The sequence below is a fragment of the Onychostoma macrolepis genome, chromosome 11 (genome assembly GCF_012432095.1).
Source record: "Onychostoma macrolepis isolate SWU-2019 chromosome 11, ASM1243209v1, whole genome shotgun sequence".
Taxonomy (NCBI): domain Eukaryota; kingdom Metazoa; phylum Chordata; class Actinopteri; order Cypriniformes; family Cyprinidae; genus Onychostoma; species Onychostoma macrolepis.
The window spans coordinates 17,534,223-17,553,736 of record NC_081165.1 but is presented as its reverse complement, the minus strand read 5'-3'; the positions used below and the strand labels follow the sequence as shown (position 1 = coordinate 17,553,736).

Sequence of the window (19,514 nt, the reverse complement as noted above, 5' to 3'; positions counted from 1 at the left end):
AGAGTGAGGGGGCTTTTAAAGGATTTGACAGTGATTTGTAGAATCACAGTTGTGGAATGTTTGGGCATTTCCACCTTTTCCCGCGTTTTATAGTTTACTAAAGCTCTGAATGCTTTCTATATTCAAATCTCGTCTTAATCCAAAGAATCTTTAAATTGTCTTTGTGTGTGAGAAGACTGTGAGCATTTTAAGATGAGAGCTGAAGACTCGGATGCTGGGGACGTTTACTGTCGTGCTTCAAAACCATCAAACTTCAGTTCCAGATGGGCGCACACTGGCATCAGCAGCAGTCGGTGAGGCATTTTAATTAATGAAAATTCGTTGTGTCAATATATAGAATGTAAATTTATGTAAAATGTTGCGATGTTGTAAAGATGTCTGTTCAGGTACCGCGATAAATAATTAAGAGGGATGAGTGCTGCTGTTCCCTTCAACACTTTATCAAACGGGCGTGTGTGTGTGTGTCTTCCCGCGGGAACTTCAGCATTCAATCAAAATATAGCACTTTTTCCGCTCACCTGTTGCTGAATATGTATCAGTTAATTTACATAAAATATTAATATGCAAGACTGTACATGCCCTCTATTCTCAGCGGTCTGTTGAGTGCGAAGACGTGCGAGTTCATTTTCTAGAGGACAGAGACTTTGGGTTGAAACATAACTTTAAAGAATAATTATAAAAATAAGAAGAACTTGGTCAATCAAATATAAAATGAATAATAAAATGATATTTTATTATCACTGCATTTCGGTATAGGCCTATACAAATAGTCTATCGAACTTCCAGTAGGTTTTTATGTGTAACTAAATATAAAAGATGTAAAACAATATGTATCCTTACAAAAAAAAAAAAAAAAAAAATGTACCATGGTAATACCATGTCCTTGGTCACTGCTATGAAGGCAATACCATATATATTTTTAAAAGTACCTTACAATATCATTGTGCCATGGTATATGAATATCATGTAACCTAGCTGTTTGGTACATTTTTCATTCTTTGTTGAATATTTCTGGTGGAAAAAATGGAAATCAAAGCCTAAATCCTTGGGTTAAAAAAATTCAATATAAAAAATAAATCTAAAAGTTATATTGTGGACTGGAAAAAATATGTATTTGTAAAAATGATTATAATATTAATATAAATTAACTACTATAAATAGGCATTATATTTGATCACATCTTTAATCAAAATATAACTCGTTCCCATTCTCTGGCTCCACTTTCACACATTCTATCTGCAAAGCTATGTTGTCACAAGGTATGTTTTTTTTTTTTTCTCATATTTTCATGTATACCTTCTGTCTCGTTTCTCCATAGGAGACACAGGTAGAGAAGAAAGCATTGTGCTGTAGTAGAACCAGCCACTTGCATGGCAGCAACTATGACATCACAGCACCACACATCATCACTATGTCATCACCGCAGGATCAGCGGGGCGCCCGGAAAACACATGGGCTCCCTGGTTCATGTCATGTGGCTAGTGATGATGGGATTTACTCCAGAAACCTGGGCCTCCTCAGAAACTCAACCTCATTCCATAAAGATCGAGGGTGACATCACTCTCGGAGGCCTTTTTCCAGTGCATTCCAGGGGCCCTGCTGGTGTTCCATGTGGGGAAGTTAAGAAGGAGAAGGGGATCCATCGTATGGAGGCCATGTTGTATGCGATGGACCAGATCAACAGCGACCCAGACCTGCTGCCTAACATCACTCTGGGTGCCAGGATACTGGACACGTGCTCCAGGGATACGTATGCGCTGGAACAGTCCCTCACCTTTGTCCAGGCCCTCATCCAGAAGGACAACTCAGATGTTCGATGTTCCAACGGAGAACCACCTATCATCCCAAAACCAGAGCGTGTGGTTGGGGTCATTGGGGCTTCGGCCAGCTCAGTGTCCATAATGGTGGCCAATGTTCTTCGGCTGTTTGCGGTGAGAGAGATGTTTTTAGCCAACTTCATTTTAATGTTGATTCCTTCAGTATCAGACTCCACAAATGCTTCAAGGCAGGTGACAAAAAATACTATTAGAAATCACCATACTTTCCCTAGCAGCTTATTGTTTGACGGTACATTAAGACAATTGTTTCGTATTATTGTAAATTTTCTGATTTTTTTTTTTTTGCAAATGAGGAGTTGCCTGATTAAATATACACTCATTTGCATGCGTTCCAGAACAGAAATCTGAACATTGGATAAAGCCAAGTTTAAAATTCTTGAAGGAGGATTTTAATATTTCTTTGTATCACTTCATAAATCAGAAAATACTCATCATGTTAAAAAAATCATCATGTTATTAGTAATAAAATGTAAAAAAAAATATCAGGCGGGTGTGAAAACCCAAACCCTTCTGTGAAAACCTTCAAAATATAGATAGCAATAAAACTGCAAAGTTTGGTGCAATTGAAGTGAAGATTTCAGACATAGTGCATGAGAAGAAAATCTAATTTGTGTTGTATTTGAAATCATTGTCATTGGATTCCCTTCTGTTTTGTGAGGAGCTCTTGGATGGTGTTGCTGCAAGACTGGAATCTGCAGCGCTGCAGATAGGGCCAGTGCTACAGGAAGTATAACTAATTCTGTTAAAAGGTTTGGATTGTGTTTCAGCTCACTGGCCTCTCAGCAAGAGCTTCTTAAACGATATAGATTCTTCCTTTATTTTGTTCTGAGAGAGAGAGTGTATCAGATTTTCCTTGAAGTGAAAAGCGGTTTTGCATTGCACACACCATTGACCTGTGTCTTTAAAACATCGACAACCACGAAGGTGAAATGTGCTGCATGCCAAAATGTCATTTAATTTCAAATCCCTTCTCATTTTCAGATCGTCATTCAGCTTGCAAATCCTACACCTGATCTACATTCAATTTCATTCTGCCCTCTGCCTCTTTTTATAATTTTAATCATTAGTGTTCTTTGTGGTCACTGCTCCAGGCTGTGTGTGCTTTTGTGCATGAGCTGTTAACCTCACCCAGGAGTTATCTGCAATCATTTTCAGTCATCACGGTTTCAGAGAAGATAAACAATTCACAAAAGGTGACTTAGTCAGAGCTCCATTAGGTTTCTCTCAGGACATTATACCTGGAATTTGTGTATCCTAATCATATTTTGCTGTGGTTATTCATTACTTTTAGTGAAACACTCTGGAACAGGGCTGGCTTATATAGCTAAAACAATCATATCTCAATTTTTTAGCCTTTTGATAATATTGGATAAAGAGAAGATTGGAGATAGTTGAATAAATGAAAAATTAACAAATGAACCTTGAGAAATATTTGCTGGAGTAAAAAGTGTCACCCGGACTTGCAAAAATCTTGATATTTATATATTTCCTTCGAAAGGCAAAACACTACAGGCAAACCCATTGTTTTTTTTTTTTTTTCATGTAGTAGTCAATTATGAGATGGTAGACTCTTTTTTGCTTCCATAACATTCTTAATCTTCTTCTTTTGCATCAAAAATGCTTTTATTTTATTATTCTTTTTTTCTGTTTGCTTCTGTATATTTCGATTAGAATACATATCTTTAAAGCAAGTTTTTTTCCTCATTCACTGAACCAGAAATCTCCAATTTAACAACACTTATATACACTAAACTACTAGTTTTATTCTTTTCTATATTTTGAATGTTTTCACAGAGGGAGTTGTTCATAATATAATTTGTCTGATTTATATGTTTTTTATTCATTAAAGCAGTTTTCTGGTTGTTGACAGTATTTTCTGATATATGGACTGATACTAAAATCCTCTCTGTAGCCTATAATTTTAATATGTAAACAAAATGAAACATGGCGTTATCCAATGTTCAGATTTGCACATTAGTGCATATTTAGACATTGCCTCATTTTCCTATTTTAACATAACTTTTCAGAAACTTGTAATGCAAAACAAATATCTTAATGTACTGTGATTAATCAGCTGGGGAAGTATGGTGATATCTACTGTATTATTAAAAAGTTGCACCCTATTTTAGCCTGGTGTTGTTTTTTCCATTATTGAAACTATAATTGCAACCAAACAGCTAATTAGATTCATAATGTTTAGTGCAAAATGTCAAATACAATTAAAATCTTAAAGTCTTATAAATAAAATTAATAATTTAATAAAAATACAACACCACATAATAATAAATATCAACATTTTACACAGTGTTTTTGTCAAATATCATAATACAATAAAAACAAAGAGACTTCCATGAATTTTTTTTAATAACGATCAAAAAGGAGTTTAAATCGATTCATTGAAAAGGACAGTGTGAATGACACAGAGATTAAAAATGTAGAAACCATCAAAGTGTCATCTTGAATCTCTTTCTATAAGTGCTGAACTTCATACAGTTTATGTCCATGTTCTTTACTGAGTTCTAGTAAGTAGGAACTGAGGATGGCAGATATTAACTACAGCATTACGGAGGATCCGCTCTCCATTAAAGCCCACTCACCAGCTCAGGCTCCTGATGGGAAATCACGCATGAGCCCAGAAAAATGCAGCTGCCCTGTTATCAGCTACAAGCAGCTTCTGCTCTGTCGCTTTAGCTGAATGAGTGTGGACCTATAGCACATAGATCGACACGGACAGATAGCCAGCATTTATGGGTGGCACTTAGTCTGTTGGTCACACATTCTCTTAATAATATTATTCAGAAAATTAGATTTTAACGACAACACAAGATGTCTTTCTATAGACAAAGATACATGAACCATTCTATATCTGATGCATATGGTAGGTGTATGACATTCGGCCTTAAGCAGATTTTTGTATAATTGGATTAAGTGCCATAAAAAATTGTTGTTTTTTTCCCTTAATTGGATTTTATCTTGCAAAGTTGTCAATTTTAAAAGAATAATTTGGAATTTCCTTAAACAAAAAAACCTTCATTATAAAAAAAACATTATATTGTAAATCTTTAATAAATCATGGAGTGTCCAATACTAAAATAATAATAATAATAATTGTCAAGTAACCTAAAATGTATTTTAAACGAACTTTTTTTAATCAGAAATATTATTTAATCTGGATGAATCAACCTGAATATTTTGGGTTATATCCGGCCACCAGTGAAAGTCACTTTTAAGGGTCAGATCATGACAAAATAAAGCAGATGTTCATATTTTCACAAGAATAAATGCTTAGGGAACATATGTTGAAACACTTCCAGGAACTGTTTGCATGTGTTTGCTGTTAATGTTGACATGACTCGAGTGTGGAAAGGCTTGAAGGCTGTAATGTTTATGGTGCATAGCAACAAATCAGTATCTGTAAATGTTTCAGTAACAAACTCCTATATTAATGTTTTCCTTTGTATATTTGCATTCTAATGTTTTAGAGTTGCATTTGGATGGGGAATGCATTGCAAACTTTGAATATTGTTGTTTCTCATGCAAGATGTAACAAGTGTCTGGACGGTCATGGGTGGATCAACAGCAGTGCCACGGACTGTAATGTATATGTTGTATGATGGGGGAGGGGCGGTTTAAATCTGTCATAGCATGTGAGCTAGTAGAATTAAATATATTGTATGGCTTATGGCTGAGAAATGGCAACCTTGTCTCTTGATCTGTCTCTCTCCCTCTGTGCTTAACGTAATTTGACTAAAACCCCTCTAATCCTTCCAGATAATCTGTCAAATGGTCCTCTCCCTCTTCTCTCCTTCTCCGGTCTGTATCCACCTTTTCCTCACAGTCCGCTGGCCTGCTTCTTTAAAGAACCTTTTATTAAGCCACACGGGCTTGGCAGACATTAGTGTGCGCAAACCCTAGTCCAATGACATCAGCTGCGTCATTAAGAAACTAGCACAACAGTAAATTAATCTTCTCATCCTTTTTTTTTTTTTTTTCACAAACAAATGCTTTAACAGTGGTAGCTCGTGGCATCTGTATTTCCCCAGGATTTTTTTATGAGCTACAGCAAACTCTACCACTAAAGCTAGGGTAGTTTTGCTGTAGGAGACTTAGGATAATATTAAACAAATGTGCTGGTTTACTGAATATGATGATCTTCAGACATGATTAGCTATATCACGCAGGAGTGTGATATTTCTTTTATGAAACAGTTCAATAAACAAGAGAGCAGCCTAGAATGTAAAAAGTTTTTTTTGGGTTTTTTTTCAAATAAAACAGATTTTTGGAATATGTGTTATGCAAAAAAAGATTATTTGTGACCCTGGACCACAAAACCAGTCTTACGTCGCTGGGGTATATTTGTAGCAATAGCCAAAAATACATTGTATGGGTAAATATATCAAAACTTAATTTTTGATTAGTAATATGCATTGCTAAGAACTTAATTTGGACAACTTTAAAGGCACCCTCAGATTCTAGATTTTCAAATAGTTGTATCTCGGCCAAATATTGTCCGATCCTAACAAACCATACATCAATGGAAAGCTTATTTATTTAGAATAAATATCCTGAATAAATAAAAAATAAGAATAAGACCCTGAATAGAAATGAGACCCTTATGACTGGTTTTGTGGTCCAGGGTCACATTTTATTTTCAGAAATGTGTTTTATTAAAACACATTTTATTAAATGTATTACTTTCCATTTTTTTGTAATTGTTTGTGAAATTTATTAGCAATTACCTGAGTGAAATTTTTCTACACCAATTGTTTTTGTGTTTAGACAGTATCTTAGACCTAGTATTTCCAGATATGTCATCTATTGTCGCTCTGCCATCGAAAATATTCTCCAAGCAACTTTTCTATATGAATCAGCATTTTTGAACAAACTGGTGAAGTGAATGATTCAATGGCACATATTTTGTTATTTGAATAAGTGTTTTGAATAAAACAGTTGAGTGAATGATTCAATGATTCAAATTCGCATACTCTTTGAGTAGGCAATTGTTTCAAATAAGTACTTACTTTGTAACCGCTGAAGAAGCATGTTCTATATGGTATGAATGTTGTTAGTATGAATGTAATCTGGACATACTATATCCATATTGGTATTGTTATGTGACCAACCAGCATCTGTTACGTCGCTTTACTACCATTCACAAATCCTCTCCCATGGCCTTATGGGATAGTGACTTTTTGCCAACTCTTTTATGAATACTGTGAATGCAGACATACTACTCATATTGTTTTTGCCTACTATATGGATGCCGCCGATGTTTTGCACAAATCAGTTGAGTAAATGTTTTAATGATTCACTGAAAACACAGTCACTTGTCGTCACCTACTGGTGTAGCAATGTGACATACAGAAATATTGATAAACCCCCAACACTAAACAAACAAACATTCAAATAGACAGAATTATACAAACAGTAAAACATTCATTATAGCAAAATGTTCATTATCCTGATGTGTAAATGAATTTGAACTATTTACAAAAGCCAGTAAAATCAGTTTTGCAAATCAGAGATATTCATGATGTTCACAATTTTTGCAGCAGCTAGATGTATGTGAAAAGGGCGCAAAGTAAATCTGGTTGCGAGCTGATGTGTTATGTATCTTCCATTTCACAGATACCTCAGATCAGTTATGCTTCAACAGCACCTGAGCTTAGTGACAACAATCGCTACGACTTTTTCTCCCGAGTCGTGCCACCTGATTCCTTCCAAGCCCAGGCAATGGTGGACATCGTCAAAGCCATGGGCTGGAACTATGTTTCTACACTGGCATCAGAGGGGAACTATGGAGAGAGTGGTGTAGATGCTTTCGTCCAGTTATCCAGGGAAGCAGGTACAGAAAACTGAATTGCAGAAAAGAAAAGTAAGAAAAGAAAAATGAATAAATGCATTTATATATGTGTGTGTGTATGTGTGCTTTAGTTGTAGCTTATTTTACCCTGATTTTCCATAACTGAAGCAGAATTGATCACAGTCTATCCCAGGATTTAACACATCTGGTGTTGTATTTGATGAGGAAAGAGGATAATGATCAGGGGATAAAGGTTTCATGTGATATTCTCTGTGTAAAGAAGTTATTAGTCACCAGATGTAATGATAGACATGCTACAGACTGACCTGCATGTCATATTCAGTTGAAAGACCTTGCAATTATCATTCTTTTATTAACATTCTCCAAGTCCTTCAAAACTGTCTATCCTTTTTTTTTTTTTTTTTATTCTGGAGGACTTTGCATCGCACAGTCTATTAAAATTCCTAGGGAGCCAAGATCAGGAGAGTTTGACAAGATCATCAAAAGGCTAATGGAGACATCCAATGCCAGAGGGGTTATTATCTTCGCTAATGAAGATGACATCAAGTGAGTAGTCTTTCAGTAGTAATTCTGAATCTCTCTGAGGCAGGAGCTATGGCCTTGGAAAGGGTCTATAAATGATTAGAGAACAGATCAATCACCCTACAATGGGAGTATCAGGAGTCTTAGAAGAAATTATGAAATTATGGCAGATGAATGTACCACTGAGTGATTTTTTTCATCTAGTTTCATTTACGTTTTGGAATCTAAGCCTAAATTAATATAAAATGATACATAGTAATTACATCTAATTAGTATATATATATATATATATATATATATATATATATATATATATATATATATATACTGTATGTATATGTGTGTGTATATATATATATATATATATATATAGGCTATATATACTAATTAGATGTAATTACTATGTATCATTTTATATATATATATATATATATATATATATATATATATATATATATACAGTATATATGCATTTATCCACCAATGCATATACAGTAAAAGAGTAACATTGTGAAATAATATTACAATATTATTATAATGAAAAACTGTATTCCATTTTAATATTATAAATTGTGATATTTTTAATATAATTTATTTTATGATGGCAAATGTGTGTCACATGATCCTTCAGAAATCATTCTGATATGCTGATTTGGTGCTCAAGAAACATTTCTTATTATTTTCAATGCTGAAAACAGTTTTTGCTGCTTAATATTTTGGTGGAAATATTAATATTTTATTCAGCAAGGATACATTAAATGCATTAAATTATTGATTTATTTATTTAGTTTTGAAATCAGCAGTAATCAACAGATTCTATAATGGATAAACAGAATAAACAGAACTATAATGGATCTGATTGTCCTTATCTTTAATAAACCTGCCTTTTATGAGGTGTCTGATATTTTTGTATTCTTTTATTTAGGCGTGTCCTTGAAGCAGCAAAACAAGCCAATCTTACAGGTCACTTTTTGTTTGTGGGATCTGATAGCTGGGGAGCTAAAAACTCACCCATTCTTAACCTGGAAGACGTGGCTGAGGGTGCGGTTACTATCCTCCCCAAGCGGGCATCCATTGATGGTATGAAATGATAGAACAGGCCATTGTAAAATCAATGAAGGCTTGATAATTAAAAAGGAGAATCCATCTAAAATCCATCAAAATGCAGTGTTAGGTAATATTTTCATACTTATAAAGATAGTTCAACCAGAAATACTGTAATCATCCAATACCATTCCAAATGTCATTCCTGTTTTTTTTCTGTGAAACACAAACATTTTTGAAGAATAGTTATGCAGCTTTTGCTATACAACTACAGTTGAAAATGACAAAGAACACACAACAATTCTGCTTATCTGTTCCATAGAGAAAATAACAGCACAAGGTTTTGTAATGATTACACAAATGCTTCGTTTTTTTGTACACCTTTAATGTGTTTCTCAGGGTTTGACCAGTACTTCACAACAAGATCACTGGAAAACAACAGGAGGAACATCTGGTTCGCTGAGTTCTGGGAGGATGACTTCAAATGCAAATTGACACGGCCTGGAATCCGAGGCGAAAGCGGGCTGAGGAAATGCACAGGCGAGGAAATTATTTCCAACAAATTGCTCCCATAAATGCAGTAGTACTTGAATTATCATACATTCTTATGCTTTTAAGACGTGTAAAGCACATCTAATGGATTATTCCCTCAGCAAAGCTTTTCGATTCCTGTCATGTTGCATTCGGTCTTTCAGGAGAGGAACGAATCAGCCGGGATTCGGCATACGAGCAGGAAGGGAAGGTGCAGTTTGTGATTGACGCCGTGTATGCCATGGCCCACGCACTCCATAGCATGCACATTGACCTCTGTCCGGGTTCGATGGGTGTTTGTGACAAAATGGACCCTGTGGATGGAAGAATGCTGCTGAGTTACATCCGTGCCGTCAATTTCAATGGTAAGCCTTCTCAAGGACAGAGCTGAAGCATGTGAGCCATTCCAAACATTGCAAAGAGACCTTGAAACAGTCATAACTTCAGTAATGGGTTTGTATTCAAACAGTACAAGACTAATGAACATCACAGGAATTTGAATGTTAGCTTTTATTTCCGAGGAACGCTTTTGTTTGAATCTGCCAGGAAGATTACACATAATAAACCTGCTTTTGCCAAACAATCTCAAATCGAAGGTATTGCCTTTACTGTGAGACTGACAGGTGAAAATAGGTGAAGAGTAGTTTCTACGAGAGGGGAAAGGCCAGAAACGAAGCTGCTGTTTCCAAGGAGGAGGGCTGTGAGTCCCATGGGTTAGTCAGAGTGGGGCGAGAGAGGTCAGCACTCAATCCCAGCCTGAAGAGATCCACTAATGCACAATGCAGCAGCGCACATACTTATTTTAACCCCCTCCACTCGTCTCTCTCCTTGTCTTTGATTCTCCCTAGGGCAGCCACTCTCCAAACACAAGACGCATTTCCTTTTTCTGCGCTATCTCTCGGTGAAAATCCCTTTTCTTTCCGTCACTCGTTCCTGAGAGATTTCTATGAAAAGCGCAGCTATTCAGTTTACGCACAGTGGACATCCTCACACTCTTGTATGGAAATCTTTTCAGCTTTGAGAGCCTAAGGGGTACAAAATGCCACTCGGAGACCTTGCCTCTCGTGATTTGCGGTTTATAAATTGAAAGGAACATGAGATTGAGTTTGCTTTGTTGTAATATCTACCTTCACAGTAGGGCTGCACGATTATGACAAAAATCATAATTGTCGATTATTCCCTTGAGATTGTAATTGCGATTATTAATAACGATTATTTTGAACAGATTTATGCCATTGTTTAAAGCAGCATGCCATATTTGTATATAAAATATATATTTAAAAAAAGGCTGAAAACACTCTTCCTGAACTTTTATTGCTTTTCTATAGCATTGAGCCTCAAATATCAACTATACATTGGTTTGGTTTCTTCTTTAAACAAAAAGGTAAAATTATGCATTGTATAATAATGTTATACTAAAACTAAAAGAAAAAAAAGGTTTACTAAAGCTATATTTCATTTACAAATAAACAGACAAAATTTCAAATTACAGTAACATTTTACAGTACCGTTTATATTATCAGGGCTCCAGACTAACATTCGAGAGCAGTGGCACCAGCACCTGATTTGGTTGCACTGAGCATGTAATATTACACGTTTTGTCTCTTAGAAATGAATTAGAACAGGAGCTTGAGTTCAAAGTAGCAGGAGCTAGAGTTGGGATGCAGATGTACATTTGACAGTACAATTGTGAAAACTGTAACAGCCTTATCTTTTATACATAACCAAATGTACAGCACCTCATTACCATGGTAAAAAAGTAGCCTAAATGGTTTCTATGGTGTTTGCATTGAAAAACAGTAGCCTAAAGACATTCAGTCAATTACAAATCCACATCAACTGATAGAATAATTAAAAAAATAATGTAATTAGATTCCAATACTCCTTTAACATATTTAGTATATTAATAACATAATAATACTCAATATGAATATCCTACTTTTCTGCCACCGTACCATTGTTACCGTTAGTGTTACTACAGTAAAACTATGGTAAATGTGGGCGAAACTGGATCGTTGTTGCACTGTTTCTGCATCAGTGTTGATGAGAATAACAGCTGCTTTATTTGGCTTTAAACTAGTTTAAATTAAAGAGACGTGATTTGTACTGGAGAAATCTGTGCTGAACTCGAGTGCTTCTTACTGGATTTCACAGCGTTGTTTAGCGCGTGATCGCGACTGGTTACTGTAATAAATGCATGCGCTCTAAGCTCGCGCTGCGCTGTTTTCTTTTGAGGCGAGCGGATACCGCTCCAGTACCGCTATTTTGTTCCGCTTTTGACACGTTTGGCGTTTAACATATCTATCATGCACAACAGAGTGACAACGACTATCAGTTAGACAAAATGTCTTTTATCCAGTGTGTTTGAGTTTGTTAAACCCCGCGCTGCAAACACCTCTTAAAGAGATAGTTCACCCAAAAATGAAAATTCGTTGTTTATCTGCTTACCCCCAGGGCATTCAAGATGTAGGTGACTTTGTTTCTTCAGTAAAACACAAACAAAGATTTTTAACTCAAACCGTTGCAGTCTGTCAGTCCTATAATGCAAGTCAATGGGCACACAATCTTTGAGAGTAAAAAAAACATGCACGGACAAATCCAAATTAAACCCTGCGGCTCGTGACGATACATTGATGTCCCAAGACACAAAACGATTGGTTTGTGCGAGAAACTGAACAGTATTTTTATCATTTTTTTACCTCTAATACACCACTATGTCCAACTGCCCTGAGCGCGTGCACGGCATCCGGTGCATGACGTCTATATGTGCTCTGGCTTAGTGTACGCAAGCGCCGGAAGTGATCTGTCGCGCGTATACGTCACTCATTGTTTACACAGTGCACAGAGATTGTGGAAGTGTTCCCTGCCACTGTGAAGATCTAAAGATATTTAGAAGTACAGGCCATCACAATCACAACGACAGATCGCTTATTTGGATTTGTCTGTGCATGTTTTTTTTACTCTCAAAGATTGTGTGCCCATTGACTTGCATTATAGGACTGACAGACTGCAACGGTTTGAGTTAAAAATCTTCGTTTGTGTTCTACTGAAGAAACAAAGTCACCTACATCTTGGATGCCCTGGGGGTAAGCAGATAAACATCAAATTTTCTATCCCTTTAAGCACACAAAATAATTCAAGTGGGCATTTTTAATTATTTATTTTTGTAATCGCGGCTTTGAACGATTATGTAATCGTGGCATCCATAATCGTAATCGCGATTAGAAATTCGATTAATTGTGCAGCCCTACTTCACAGAATTACATCTGAGAACACCATATTTTCTTGCAAGCAACCTTTGATATAGAAAAGTCACCCTTAAAGTTACGTTGGACAATTTTACCTGGGGTGTGTCGAAGCATGTATTTCTACGCATTAGTGCAATTTTATGCCCTTGAAATGGGTCGTTTCTATTCTCTTGTTTCAAATGATTGCATTTGAAGTAATAAGTAGTGATGTTGAATATCAAAACCCTGTGTTTACTCTGAAGGCAGTGCTGGGACAGGTGTGATGTTTAATGAAAATGGTGACGCCCCAGGACGATACGATATCTTCCAGTACCAGCTTTCTAATACCACCAACCCGGGATATAAAATCATCGGCCAGTGGACCAACCACTTACGACTCAATGTAAGCGTGTTAAGCCCCTTGGTACATTGCAACATTTTTGAATGCATGTTCTTGAAATTTTCCTCTCTATTTTTCTGTAAGGCTGAGGACATGCAGTGGTCTGGAGGGGATAAACTGGTTCCAGACTCGGTTTGCAGTTTTCCCTGCGAGTCTGGGGAGAGGAAGAGGATGGTGAAGGGTGTGCCGTGCTGTTGGCACTGTGAGCTATGTGACGGCTATCAGTACCTCCTGGATGAGTTTAACTGCGATATGTGCCCTTTTGACATGAGGCCCACCCTTAATCGCACAGGCTGCCGTCCCACTCCCATCATCAAGCTGGAGTGGAGCTCTCCGTGGGCCATCATCCCAGTATTTCTGGCAGTACTGGGGATTCTTGCTACATCAGGAGTCATCATCACCTTCATCCGCTTCAACGACACCCCCATAGTCCGCGCTTCGGGCCGAGAGCTCAGCTATGTTCTCCTGACGGGCATCTTCCTCATCTATCTCATTACATTCCTCATGATCGCTGAGCCGAGCACAGTGGTCTGCGCATTTCGCAGGTTGTTTTTGGGGCTGGGCATGTGTATCAGTTACTCTGCCATGCTCACCAAAACAAATCGGATCTACAGGATCTTTGAGCAGGGAAAGAAATCAGTCACACCACCAAAATTTATCAGCCCCACATCCCAGCTGATCATCACGTTTATTTTGATCTCAGTACAGGTGCGTGTATATATACAGTATATGATAAATTGAATTCAATTTAGCAGATGCTTTTATTCAAAGCGCGTTACCGGACCTTGTGACCTATTGTTTTTCCTCATTTAATAAAAGTTTTACAAATAACTTATAACGTGTAGTATTATTATATTCCCATATATGATGAATTAATGATTTGAAGTATTCAAAAGTGTTCAGATTTTTTTGCAATTTTGTTTGTTTAAAATGAAAATTAATAATACTAATACTAATAAATCATTTAAATTATATAATAATTAAAATAAAATGTCCATAATAATAGCACAACATTAAGCAATGTTCATTTAAATTATTTGCATGATAATCTGTGCTTAATTTACTCTTGTTCAGAGTAAGTGCTGTGCAAGTTGTTTACAGGGTTGTCACTGTACTCTATGTTCCCGAAAGACATTTTTATCTGAGAACCTTTTGTCCATTGAATAATTAATGAAGCAATATTTTGAGTGTAGCGTGGAGGTGCAGTAATTTCACTGAAAGCTCTTCTCTTTTTTGGTGTTCCATTAACGTTGTTATTGCATATTATTTGAGGAAACATTAAGAAACATGGTCTCCTTCTCAAAGATATTCAGAGAATTGTTGGAATTGAATTCTTAGTGAATTCATGTAACTTAGATATCATGTACCATTACAGACATTAATCTTGTATAAACATTCATTCCTACCTCTTTTCTGCTCACAGATCCTGTCTATTTTCATTTGGTTTGGAGTGGTTCCCCCTCACACGACTGTCGACTTTGATGAGCTACATCCTCCCAATCCTGAATATGCGCGTGGGATCCTCAAGTGTGATATGTCAGATCTGTCTCTGATTGGCTGTCTGAGTTACAGTATGGCACTGATGGTCACATGTACAGTCTATGCCATTAAGAGCAGAGGGGTTCCTGAGACCTTCAATGAGGCCAAACCCATTGGCTTCACCATGTACACCACCTGTATCATCTGGCTGGCCTTTGTGCCCATATTTTTTGGCACATCACAATCCACAGAAAAGGTAAATTCTTAATATAATATAGATTAAGATGGATTTTGGACAGAGATTATCACATTTTAATAGGCAATAACTCTATACAGAAAAACAAAATAGTTAATAATAGATTTACTTTTAGTTTTTCCATTACTACATATTTTACAATGTAAAAAACACATTAAAGTGTTCCTATTATGGGTAATGAAAGGTTCATATTTTGGTTTTGGGAGTCCCCAACAACAGGTTGATATGCATGCAAGGTCAAAAAACACACTTTCATTGTCTTGTAATATGCATTTATTTTTACTTTACTTGCTCAACGACTCCCAAACGATTCGCTCAATGATTCATTTTTCCAAACCCCTCCTTTGTGTGATGCTAATCTGCGGTGATTGGTCTCATTTTCATTTCATCGTGCCTGTAATGCCTGATAAAGCAGGGTTTGTGAGCACAGTGCTATTTGTGTACAGCCACTACCGGGAAACAGCTATTTTACTGCTCCAAAAGCGGCACCTAGTGGCAAAGAATGAATTTGCATTTTCATTCAGACCAACACAAAAATCAAGTTTTCCCAGGTCTGAGCACTCAACAAGTGGGCGGGCAATATGCTAATGTTTCATGTTGATGTCAGCTTGGGAGTCGTTTTAAAAACAACTCGTTTCAATTATTCAGAGTCCACTTTTTTTTTTTTTTCTTTGAGAGGCAATAACTTTATACACGGTGCACTTTCAGATTTAAAACTTTGCAGGATGTTTTCATTCACTTAGAGCTGTATTACACACTGCATGAAAGGTCATTTTCAAAAATCCATAGGGGCACTTTAAAATTAGACCTAAGGATACTTTTAAAACAAAAGAGATATCATATTGATTTTCTTACAAACTATGTTGCATAGTGTAGAAGATTCGCTAGTGCCTGATATTAACATGTCATACAGAAATATTATCTTTACCCTGAGAGTGTCTAGACATGCATTTCACTAGATTAGATGGTTCTGTTTCAGTTAATGATGCTGCAACATTTTCTTGTGAATGCTTCAGCCATAATCAGATAACAGAAACCTAAAAAATTGCTATTTAATGTGGTGCAGTTTTGTGTTGGCCTAAAAGCTGTTCAGGTGCTAACCACACTTCATGCATTTAGTCATTCAATTTTTCACGTCTATTCATCCTGTGGGGGATGGTTTTGCTTACAAAGCATGGGGATTTAAAAATGGAAAGTATACTCTGACTAATAGAGAGGTCTTTTAGTGGCCAGTCAACCGCAAAGCTTTTGGCCCTCAGGTGGTCTTCAAGTCTTTTCATTTCTTGTAAATGAAAAGAAGAGCATGGAAGAATAAAATACCAGACTATACAGTGGGCTGCAGTATATATAGGTATATATATTTGTGTGATGCTATTTTACTTTTTATCATATTGAGTTTAGATTTTGAAGTATATTTTGCTTATCTTTATATTTCTTATAGGAAAAAAAAAACAGTTTTACCATCAAAACTTCTTGTGTGACTTTTTTAACCGCATTTTAGCAGTAATTATTTGGTTGCATGCTGCACAATCTCATGAAATGCAAAAGGTCTCAATTATAGTATTTATATATTATAAATTAACAAAATGAAATAAATGACTTGCATTGCAATCAACGCATGATATAAGGGCTCAGTTTTTTGGCTCGCATTAAACATGCATAAACTGATTTAATTATTTGCACGTGGCTGATTTCAGCCCTTTGTCTTAAACTATTAAAATCATTATACTGATTTCCAGGAAATGCATTGGACAATCAACAGAGTTTATATATATGTGTAATGTGCAGTGATATCTCAGCGCTAAAACCCTGATGGCTGATCTACATCATGTGATAGGTCGTGGCTGAGGCCAGGCTAAAATATTACTCTTAATCTTTTTTTCTGCCCTGAACCAGATGTTCATTCAGACCACCACGCTGACTGTGTCCATGAGTTTGAGCGCAACGGTGTCCCTGGGCATGTTGTACATCCCCAAAGTCTATGTCATCATCTTCCTCCCAGAGCAGAATGTTCAGAAGCGCAAGCGCAGCTTCAAAGCCGTGGCCCAGGCAGCCACCGTTTCCACTCATCTCTCACAGAAATCCAGCGACAAGCAGAACGGAGAGACCAAAGTTGAACCAGATAGATCCCAATAAAGACCAGGAGGTAAAAAAAAAAAAAAATACATACATAAACACACATATATATTGTGTAACTATACAATATTAACAATAAGTTTTCATATTATTTTTTATAAATATACATTTATTTGTTTATTAACAGAGATATAACATATGCTATCTGTGTTCAGGCCTGTGTACATCCTAATGAAGTAGTCTGAGAAATAATCAAGGCAAGCTGCTGCTTGCTAAATCATTCATTTTGCAACCACTAATGGACGAGGATCACCAGAGGATGTGCTAATATTTCTAATATCTGCAATACAAGAGTCTGGGTGAGAAAAACACTCAAGTAATGCATAAATGAATAGTACAATATGTACAGAAATTAGAGGATCAATGGATTCTTTGTGATGTGGAACTCTCACATTAGCTTTGAGACTGGAAGTATTTGTTCCCTTTAATATTTCCCTTGTCACCATAGCATCACAAGTTGAGTTGAAATTATAGATTCATGAATTCACAATGAAGAAGACTGTCCATACAGAGTCCCTTTGGAGAGAAAAAAAAAACAATAGAAAACTTCTTCCACCAGCATTTTTGAAGGACTAAGTATTTGTATCTGATGTGCCCAATGAAATCAGACTTAAACTTGGCGAAACCATCACGTTTAGTTTCAGTTTAATCTCCGTCCTTATCCCCTTATCCTAAATACATATCATAAAAGATCAAATGAGACTATCTGAGCTACAGAGACAACGTTGGGATCAAATGTGTTTCAACAGCTGGAGTGAACACTCTTTGAACTCTTTGCTTTTAAAGATGTGCCATAACTTTGTTTCAGAATAAATGTTTTAAGTGTCTTGTGTGCAGTCCTCATAGGCAATATCCTGTATTCGTAAACATATTTATTAAAAATGATAGATTACCAAGAAAAAGCAATGACAATCTGTAATGAAACAACAAAGTTTTGATCAGAGATTTTATGTTTCTTTGAGCTTACCAAGAGATACTGTTTTTAAACAAAATATATTCTATTGATCGGTATTTATTGGTTAATTTAAATGAAAATCATAACATTTTAGAGATTGAGATCCTTTTATTGTCACATGCAACTGGCTTTCAGAGTAGTCACTCGTATCTTAGTAAAGCAGGTGGGGGGCGGGGGGACCATGCATTATTGTTCAATTACTTGTATCACTTCAAGAAGCAGTTAATATTAAATGATGACCATGCAGTTACTGTAAACTCAGGTTCTTAGTTAGCCTTGATGAATTTTGTGGGTGTCTTGTTTTCATTTAAGAGATATAAAAGAACACTGGAATAAAAATGTATTGATTGAATGCATGTTGGAAAAATGATTTAATAAAATCCTGAAAAAATTAAGTGGAAATTGAAGAAATCATATGTTACTCTATAGAAATCAGCATGATTGTGAGAGTTTCTTGTTCTCATAGTGTGTTAAAACAAAATGACATACAATGGTTCTATTACCATTCTATTACTTTATGAAAGCATCACTGTTGAACTAAGACTAGGCTTGGACTGTTTCTAAGCAATTTCTGGGCAAACAAAAAGAGAGAAAACATGCTTTTATAGACATTAAATGTAATGATAGAAAATGATTGTCATGTTTATACCGTTTGATTGACTGCCGAATGATTTTTTCCAGATCTTTTGCTGTGTGGGGTGTTTAGAAATAGCTGAAAAATGTGGCAAATAAATAATGTGGTCAACAAACTTGGAACTAGTTCATAGCCGTGCAAGTATAGAATGCTTGTGAACCAATCAGAATCAAAATTCAGCAGTGTTGGTGAATGAAAAATATGAGACACACTTACTACCTCTTTAAAGGTACATTTCAACCAAAAATGAAAACTCACCCTCATGTTTTTCCAACCTGTATGTTTTTTTGTTTTTTTTTCTGTGGAGCACAAAAGAAGATATTTTGAAGAATTTGGATAACTAAATAGTTGACAGTAGCCACTGACTTCCATAGTATAAGAAAAAAAAAGGAAGTCAGTGGCTACCATCAATTATTTGGCTACCAACATTCTTCAAAATATCTTTTGTGTTCAGCAGAAAAAAGAAACTCGTACAGGTTTGGAACAACATGAGGGTGAGTAAATGATTGAATTTGATTAATTTTAATTTTTGGATGAACTGTTCCTTTAAATGTGAGTCAAATTTAACCCAGGTCTATGTTCATTTTTAAACAGTTAAATTTAAAAATGTGTTTTAGATATATAAAGCGAATCTACACGGTCGCTTCCAATGTGGTATTTCCTCACTG

At 36.0% G+C, this 19,514-nt stretch overlaps 1 protein-coding gene across 1 annotated transcript; it reads left to right on the top strand.

Annotated features, from left to right (window-relative positions):
- Positions 1–57: 57 nt before the first annotated feature.
- On the top strand, positions 58–18,882 carry grm6b (glutamate receptor, metabotropic 6b). The gene is made up of 12 exons (XM_058791645.1): positions 58–293; positions 1,319–1,931; positions 7,467–7,683; positions 8,076–8,208; positions 9,110–9,264; positions 9,628–9,768; positions 9,924–10,124; positions 13,250–13,389; positions 13,471–14,094; positions 14,810–15,121; positions 17,018–17,267; positions 17,413–18,882. The coding sequence occupies exons 2-11, from the start codon at positions 1,371–1,373 to the stop codon at positions 17,255–17,257; spliced, it is 2,724 nt and encodes a 907-aa protein (XP_058647628.1). The 5' UTR covers positions 58–293; positions 1,319–1,370; the 3' UTR covers positions 17,258–17,267; positions 17,413–18,882.
- The last annotated feature ends 632 nt before the right edge of the window (positions 18,883–19,514 follow it).

What these genes read in the sequence shown, in the direction of transcription:
- grm6b (XM_058791645.1), top strand. Translation starts at nt 1,371, where the DNA reads ATGGCAGCAACTATGACATCACAGCACCACACATCATCACTATGTCAT. An exon ending in ATGTTCTTCGGCTGTTTGCG is followed by an intron (nt 1,932 to 7,466) that starts GTGAGAGAGATG and finishes TCCATTTCACAG; the next exon opens with ATACCTCAGATCAGTTATGC. An exon ending in TTATTTTGATCTCAGTACAG is followed by an intron (nt 14,095 to 14,809) that starts GTGCGTGTATAT and finishes TTCTGCTCACAG; the next exon opens with ATCCTGTCTATTTTCATTTG.